The following is a 9,398-nucleotide window of genomic DNA, read 5'->3' on the forward strand; positions in this document are numbered from 1 at the left end:
CACACCGAAAATTAGAAATAGCAGTCAAAACTATTTCTCTACCAAAATACAACTCCCAAAACAGCGAGTATTGCTGTTTTGGGAGTTGTATTTTGGTAGAGAAATAGTAGTTTTGACTGCTATTTCTAATTTTCGGTGTGTGGTGAAACAATGCTTGCTGAACCCTAAATTTTAATTATGTTTGCCGATAATAGTTTTTTTAACATACCGAACTACTTGGTAAAATTACTAATTATTAATTTTTAACCTATCTGTATGTATGTATGTATGTGTATATATATATATATATATATATATATATAATCATCATCATCATCATATATATATATATATATATATATATATATATATCATCATCATATATATATATGTATACATACATTTATGTATAGACATAGATAGATAGATGTGTGTGCAAGTGTGTAATAAATATGTATCCATGTAAGCATGTATGTATGGTTATGTATACATGCATACATACATGTGCACACACGTGTGGGAGTGTGCGTATATGTGTAAATATATATATATATAGGTGTAGGAGTGGCTGTGTGGTAAGTAGCTTGCTTACAAACCATATGGTTTCGGGTTCAGTTCCACTGCGTGGCACCTTGGGCAAGTGTCTTCTACTATAGCCTCAGGCCGGCCAAAGCCTTGTGAGTGGATTTGGTAGATGGAAACTGAAAGAAGCCCGTCGTATATATGTATATATATATGTGTGTGTATGTTTGTGTGTCTGTGTTTGTCCCCCAGCATCGCTTGACAACCAATGCTAGTGTGTTTACGTCCCCGTAACTTAGCGGTTCGGCAAAAGAGACAGATAGAATAAGAAATGTGTGTGTGCATGTGTGTAATAAATAAGTATTCACAAAGGCATGTATGTATGGTCGTGTATACATGTGTAGCAGGGAGTTAGAGACATTCTTGGGAGAGTAGTTACATGAATAGGGAGGCAAATTGGTCAGGATGTAGGCAGTTTTAATAAGTTTGTAGTTTAGTGAGTGGGTGGGTAGGTAAGTAGGTAGCCAGTCAAATATGGCAGGTAGATAGGTAGCCAGCCAGTCAAATATGAAAACAAAACTATTAAATTCCCCAGTTACCACTAAAGCAAGGTTTAAAGTTGCAAGTTTCTAAGATGCACAGATCTGCAGGGTATACCTGCTAGGTGACTCCAAAGTGGAAGTAAGCTGAAAAATAGAAGTGGGAGGAGGCAAAGTGGAGTTAATTTGGCAAGTAGTCAGATGGATTTAAAGAACCAAATCAGTGAACATGCAACCATTCCTTATTCCCAACATTTGAAGAACTTACTCAAAGAATTATCAAGTTCTTCATTGGATGCTCCAACATCTATAAAAAGGTAGAAATAACAAATAAATAGATTAATAAATTTAGTTAATTGAATTATTAATTTTATAATTTATTTTTAAATGAGATATTCCTTTAGAGAAGAAGCAAGAACAAGATAAAAAAAACTCTTAATGAAAAATACTGGAATTCCAGATTTTTTCTTTTTCTTTTACTAAATCCACAGATGTATTCGGACCAGACACCGCCCTTCATCCTGTCTTGAGACACTACACATGGCTGCACATTCCTTTGTAAATCAACTAATAGACTTCACTGTGACAAACTCAAACTTTATAAAGGTGTATAGTATAGTCAATAAAACTGATCCATTCTTTGTCTTAATCTATAGCCTCATTTAACAACACTAATGGGGCCACATTGTTTAACACCAAGGCATAGGTCCACTTTGTTTAACATCAAAACCTAGCCTCCCCTGGGTGTTTGGAATACAGTCTACACTATTGCAAAGTTCAGACCAGGTCACCAATCTGAGGATATTAAAACCTTCCTCTGTCTCTTCCTCACAAAAACACCACATTCTCATTCCCCAGAAAGAAAAGAAAAAAGAGAAAAAAAATCAGGCACAACCCAGATCTTTTCTGTTTGGCTACACCTGTGGAAATTTTAAAGTTTGGTGAAAATTTTAAAATTTGATATATTTATGTAATTTTCCACGCTGAATCTCAGGGGCTAATGCATAAAAATAATTTTTAATTCCATTAGACATTCTAAAATACTATTAAATTTCATTCAATTTTAAAAAAGGTAAAATCGGACAGAACTTATGGGATGACCTGATATTTCTGATTTTTAATAGAGGTAATGGTGTAGAAGTAATAATTTGCTTCTAACTATTATTTAATACAATAGTATATAGCCATGATATTATATAGTAATGCCACTATATAGCACAAGTACTGTATAACATCACTATTATGAGTGGGTAATAAAATGTTCCTGGTTTTGGGTAAAAGAAAATACAAGAGGATCAGTTAATTATGATTTTATTCAACATGTTCCCCTCTCAGGTTTACACACTTATTGCAGCAGTCCTTCAGTTTTTCTAAGCCCTGTAAAAGAACTCTTGGACCTCAAACCAAGCCTGTCACGATACCCTTAAAGCTAGAAACTTTTCAGCACTCCCTGAAATATAGCACCCAACTACTACTACAACGCTACTATATAGCAACAATGCTATTGTTATAGAAGTATATGGCAAGATTAAGTTACTTTTATGGAGTAAAGTACTTTATAAAATAGCTATATGGTCAAGAAGTTCACTTCACAAGTAGATGATTCCAGGTCTGATCACAGTTCTCTGCATCTTAGACAAGTGACTTCTACCTGAGCCTCAGATCAACCAAAGTGACATTTGGATGATGGGTACTACCCCATGTATTTGTGTGTGTGTGTGTGTGTGTGTGTGTGTGTGTGTGTGTGTGTGTGTGTGTGTGTGTGTGTGTGTGTGTGTGTGTGCGTGTGCGTGCGTGTGTGTGTGTGTGTTTGTGCGTGTGTGCGTGCATGCGTGCGTGTGTGTGTGTGTGTGGAGAGAGAGAGAGAGAGAGAGAGAGAATAGCTAGGTCAATGTTGGGAACAGAAATGAACGAGGGAGTCAGGTCAACAATCTTAGTTTCAGTGGAAAATCAATCAAAGAGCTTCTATGAGGTTACTCAAACCTGCTAGATAATGTGGTAAAATCTCCTTCAAATCATATCTACCATCTAAATTAAAGAAGGACATGTTGGATAATGTAATCCTAGATAGAGTGTAATTGAATAAAATATGGAATGGTCATGATCAGAGTACATTTGATCATAGGTGTACTGGATTATAACTGACCTGGATAAACAACAAGAATAAAATAGAAAAAGTTCTTGATATTATAGACTACCAAACAGAATGAGTTGCAACACCAAAGTTAATGATGAGAGACACAGATATAGTCATAAACTTGCTGGCTGGTGAAACAATACGATCCTTAAGAAACATTTTCTTTTCTAAAAAATAGGAGTAAAAAATATTTTAAAGCTAAACAAGATACAAGGCAATTAATGATAATCATGCAATATTCAAACTGCATCAAACAGCAAAGCTTAGCAGCTTAATCTTATAGAATTAGTCATTTGTAAGCTGATTAACTTTAATTAAAGCCAAGACTGAAAAATAAATATTTAACAAAATTAATGGAAGAAATATAAAAATGAGTAATTGTTCCTATTTGTTCACACTGAATTGTGAAAAAGAAAACATGTGCTTCTCCAAATGCTTTGTTGGAGAAAAAAAAAATTCGTTTTTGTCAACGTGAGTTATTGCCCCTGTCGGCTGGGACGACTCTGTGTGTGTGTGTGTGTGTGTGTGTGTGTGTGTGTGTGTGTGTGTGTGTGTGTGTGTGTGTGTGTGTGTGTGTGTGTGTGAAAGAGAGAGAGAGATGTATGTGAATGTGTGTTTATTGTTTGTTGTTGCTTACTCTCAGTTCACCTCTGAGTGAGCAGACTTATGATAGAAGACATTTCAACAATAGCAATTTCACGTCTATATACTGAACACAACATTGTCCAATGTATCCTTCTTGTACAATTTAATTGTTAAGTCTAGTATTTCAAGCAAGCACATAGATGTTGGCTTATGTCCATCTTGTTAAATGAATACATGTTGAGATTTGAGGGAGAGTATAGTCGATTATAGTAATCTCTGGTTTTATTTAATCTTTCCTTGAGAAAGAAATGTAATGTCAATCACAGTGGGATTTGAACTTGAAACATAATAAACCATAATTAAATAATACTGATTTAGCCATCTCTTGCCATTCACACACACACACATTAGGCTTTATTGATTGCTTATTATTTTTAGTAATAACCACAAATCAGAAAAAAGCCTCTTAGCTTAAAAAGTAAAATGTCAACTAATATGAGGTCATAGTAAATAAACAAATAAATAATAATAATAGTATCTTTGAAATAACCGGCTGGTTGTTAATCAGATTATAATGAAGAGAGAAATGTATAAGATGTAGAGAGGGGGAGGTTGTGGATACACACACAAGCACTCACACACCCATCCACACACACACACCAAGTGGTGATGATGATGAGACGGTGGCTGTTGGTGGATACGATAGATTGATACATGAATTGGGGTGCGAGAGGAGAAAGTTAACTATGGAAGAGGTTGAGTTGTCATATTTTGTGATAAAGATGTGAGTTTGTAGTTTTATGCCAACCTAAGTTTCATTAAGCTGTGGTTTAAGTGAATTAGTGACAGGACTATGAGAGAGAGAGAGAGAGAGAGAGAGAGAGAGAGAGGGAGGGGAGAGGAGAGGAAGGAGACACAATGGAGAGAGAGAGAGAAATGAGAGAAAGAAGAGACAACGGCATGCCAAAATGTAAAAACTGATCACCTATTTTGTTGTTTATATTTCAAATAAAGAATTTTGTATGAATGAGATTTTTTTAAAGAAGAGAAAGCATAGTTGGCAAAATGACTAAATTACTAGTAAGTGAACAGACCACTCCTTATAAGAAAATGAACTGATGGATGATGTGTTGGATGATTCACAGTGGATAGTGGACACTTGATTAAAGTGTAGGGGCACTCTTCCCCATCACAGCTTAATATTTCAAGTTATTTCTCTTGGCTGATTTTTCCTGATGCAAATTATTCTGGCTGAAAATCATAGCCTTTCTCTTTGTAATACCTACTGACAAACAAAACCAGTTTCATCAGAACACTTGATGAGGTTCAATGGAAATAAAACATGTTTATGGTTGTCTCCCTTGGTTACAAAAGAGATTACAAAATTAATAAAATTCATGAATTTTTGAAAATTATCCCCCCATTTCTTTGAGTGTCATAAACAATAACCACTAAGTTTTTGTTTTCTTCCTCTTACTGAGAGGCAAATCTCATTTATGATTTTATGTACATCATCAGCTAATGTAATGTCCAGTTTAGTTAGTAAACATAAAGGGAACTGATCACTGTAAAAATAAGGTGGACTGGTTGATCACAATATATCAAAGTGAGCTGGCTGATCATTATAAACATTAATTGCACTGGCTGACTCCTAGTATTTATTTTATTGACCCCAGAAGGATGAAAGACAAAGCTGACTTAGGTGAGATTTGAACTCACGACAGACAACCACAAATAGCAGCTCAGTATTAGTGATGAGTTCAGATTGTGTAGTTGGCTTGTGGCATCAGAAAGGAACATCAACACAACCCTACAAGGCTACAAGGGGTATCTCTATGTGGTTATTCTACCAGCAAGAAATTAGAGTCAAATCTTCTTCAAATTATGGACTTACCATCTTAACAAAAATGGTCTCTCTGGATAATATAGTTCTAGATCCATTATATATGAATAACAGATGGCATGGTCATGGTTGGAACATGTTTGATGAAGTCTGACCTGGAGTTAAACAACAGCAACACAACTCCGTTTTCAAATCTCTCACTGTCTATTCAGAGTGGCAGGTCAATGAACAAATACAAAATTAAACTGAACACAAAGAAAAAAATGAGGTTTAAGTTATTGTTTAGTTCCAGGGCAACCAACAAATCTATCATAAGAAATTGTCCTGCTATGACTACCCCAAATTTTTATATATCTTGATTACACTGTCTAATGTAGTTTTCTTTTCTTTTTAAGATAGCAGATGTAATTTGAAAGTATGTTTGGCTGCTATTTCAAGCAGATTATGTAACCATGAAGTTGCCCCCTTTGCTGACTTATGAAGGTGTTCTTGATGATCAATAACACTGTGACTTGACATTCAATACTGTTGTCACTATTTGAAGAGTGGACAGGTTCTTCATCACATGAAGTTAATACTGATATAGTTTTGAGTAGGAGTTGCTATTGTTGTGTATGAGTGCAGTAGTGATCTAGAAGTAACTGATCAACAAGTCACTGCTTGAACAGTTCAATATGACAGTCAGATCATCTTCTAAAACCAGATGATGATGATGATGATAATAATAATAATATTACCAGTCAATGTATGCCACTCGCCTAGAAGGAATATAAGAGACGCTACGACAATATAACAAGGCTTGTCCATTGGACACTTTGCAACAAGTATGGACTTGACAGCAAAAAATTGGCACAACCATAAACCTGAAGGCATCGTTGAAAATGATAATGCAAAGACCCTGTAGGATTTTATGATTCAGTGCAACCATGAGATAGAGAATAGGAAGCCAGACATAGTCTTAATTGAGAAAGAAAGCAAACTATGCTGGATCATAGATATAGCATGCCCAGCTGACAACAAGGTATGCGATAAGGAAGAAAGAAAAGTCGATAGATATGACAGGTGAGCTTGGGAGGTTAAGCAGTTGCGGTTGATGAAAAAGGTGGTAGTAGTACCAATAATTGTAGGAGCCCTGGGAACAGTGAGTAAAAATCTTGAGAAGTACATGGAACAAATAGGGGCTGCAATAAGGGTGGAGCACTTGCAGAAAACAGCACTACTTAGAACTTCTCAAAAAATAAGGGGTGTTACCTCAGTTCATTGGTAGAGAACAGCTGACACTGTAGTAGTACATCTACAGCATTAGAAGCTGTGCAAAGGCAATGATGATGATGATGATGATGATGATGATGATGATGATGATGATAATATATACACACATTGAAGGTAAAAATGACACTATCCTCTGAAATTTTCCAGTCAACACCAACAGAACGATCCAGGCTAATTGACCAGATATAGTCATTAAAGACGAGGAAGAAAATACTTGTAGACTTAATAGATGTAAGTGTTCCCACTGATAAAGGAATTTGACAAATTAAGTAAATATAAGTACCTGGATATTGAAATACAAAAAAATGTGGCATCTTAAAGTGAGAACTGTTCCTGTTATTATGGGCGGCCTAGGTATAAGAAAGGGATGTCAGAAACATTGAGATAACATCCCAGGAGAACCATGTCTCAGAGAAATCCAAAAGATTGTGCTGACAAGTACTGCACACATTCTTGGCAAAACCCTATTAATTTAAATGTTTGTGTTTTATTACATGAAGGTATTTCGCTACTGTCCCTGCCACTTCCCCTCCCCAAGCTCTCAGTCATACTGGAACATCTCTTAACCTTCATTCACCCTAGGATGTTGGGTGTGTCTTGGCAAGTGACTGTAATAAACATGTAGATTAAAAGTAAATAATAATAATAATAAACACTTTCAATACAGTAACCATCAGAGCATGACAGCAAACCACAGCACATACCCAAGGCACACAGAGCTGCGCTCGGTACTGCAGTGAAAGCACATTATCAAAATAAAACTACTGAATAATAATAATAATAATGGTTTCAAATTTTTCCACAAGGGCAGCAATTTTGAGGGAGGAGATAAGTCGATTGACTCCAGTATTCAACTGGTACTTATTTTATTGATCCTGAAAGACGAAAGGTAAAGTCGACCTCAGTGGAATTTGAACTCAGAACATAGCAACAGGTGAAATACAGCTAACCATTTCATCCAGCATGCTAACGACTCTGTCAGCTTACTGCCTTAACAACAACAACAACTTCACAAAAACTGAGGCAGAACTGGACAGCCTAGTCCAGTCTGTGCGGATTTTCTCCAATGACATTAAGATGGAGTTTGGACTCTCAAAATGTGCTACAATGGTGATAGAACAAGAAAAGCTTACCAGGACAGAAGGCATATGGCTACCAAGTAGTGAAATGATGAAAGCAATTCAACCTCAATCCAACTAAAAATACCGGGGAATACTTGAGGCAGAAGGAATCAAACACTACAACATGAAGGAAAAGACAAAAAGAGAGTACCTGCGGTAAGTGAAGAAAATACTGACTTCAGACCTGAATACCAGAAACATAATTTCAGCAATAAACTCGTGCACAGTTGTAGTAGTTTGTTATGGTGCTGGAATCCTGAAGTGGACAGAGGAGGAGCTAGAGGAGATGGACAGGAAGTCAAGACAGCTCCTAAAGATGCATGGAGCCCATCATCCACGTGCAGACACTGATCGCCTATACATGAAGAGAGCAACTGGAGGAAGGGGACACATAAGTGTCTAAGACTGCGTGCATATTGAACATGAGAGCTTAATGAGATACCTAGCCCAAAGTAAGGAAACCTTGCTAGTGACAGTTAGCAACGAGGGAAAACAAAGGAAGAAGTACAAAAAGGACATGAAGAATTACACAAGAAGGGACTGCACAAACAATTCCATGTAGCCACAACAGAAGTTGCTGGAAAAAACAGGTGGGATTGGCTGATGAAAGGAACCCTAAAAAAAGAGATCGAAAGCACTATACTGGCAGTGCAGGACCAAGCTTTGGCCACGAACTGGAGGGTCAACCATAGGAATGAGCAAGTGTCTTCTCTGTGTCACATCTGCTATAGAGTGGATGAAATCATTGCTCATATCACAAATGAATGCCTTAGACTTGCCCAAAATCACTACAAGTTGTGTCAACACAATCAGGTAGTGAAAGTGTTACATTGGAAACTGTGCAAAAAGTGGGGGTTAGAGAGAGGCAAGACGTGGTATAAGCACAGACAGCAGAGAGTAGCAGAGTTGGAGATTAGCAAAATCCTCTGGGATTTCCAACAGACCAGACCTAGTGGTGGTGGGCAAGGTGCACCGCATATGCTGTATAGTTGATGTTGCATGCCCCTTTGACCCATAAATCATCAAGAAGGAAGATGAAAAAATAGATAGATACAACCTTCTTAAATACGAAATAGCCCGGCTACGGAAAATGAAGAAGATGAAGATAATGCCAATTATTGATGGGTCCTTGAGAACAGTATCAGAAGGCATCAAGAGGAATATAAAGGAAACTGGAATACAATGCCCAGTAGAACAGTTACAAAAGGTTTGCCTCTTTGGAATGAACAGCATGATATCATAGGCTGCAGGTAGTAAGCTCGCTACGCATACAAGACTCCAGAAGCTCCAACAGAACCTGAGATAATAATAATAATAATAATAATAATAATAATAATAATAATAATAATAATAGGCTACTGTGAAATAGTTTTTGCGACTGCATGTCCTTCCTAATGCCA

At 36.6% G+C, this 9,398-nt stretch overlaps 1 protein-coding gene across 5 annotated transcripts in view; it reads right to left on the reverse strand.

Moving 5' to 3' along the window:
* The window catches only part of LOC106868368 (reticulon-1-A), a 234,477-nt gene that overhangs the window by 91,570 nt on the left and 133,509 nt on the right, over positions 1-9,398 (reverse strand). For 3 of the 5 annotated variants that reach the window (XM_052971676.1, XM_052971678.1, XM_052971680.1), the window contains exon 3: positions 1,309-1,347. The exons of the other annotated variants lie outside the window; for them this stretch is intronic. In XM_052971676.1, coding sequence (XP_052827636.1) covers positions 1,309-1,347 — 39 coding nt within the window. The remainder of the gene's footprint in view (positions 1-1,308; positions 1,348-9,398) is intronic. 5 annotated transcript variants of the gene reach the window in all.

The sequence above is a fragment of the Octopus bimaculoides genome, chromosome 11 (genome assembly GCF_001194135.2).
Source record: "Octopus bimaculoides isolate UCB-OBI-ISO-001 chromosome 11, ASM119413v2, whole genome shotgun sequence".
Lineage (NCBI taxonomy): Eukaryota > Metazoa > Mollusca > Cephalopoda > Octopoda > Octopodidae > Octopus > Octopus bimaculoides.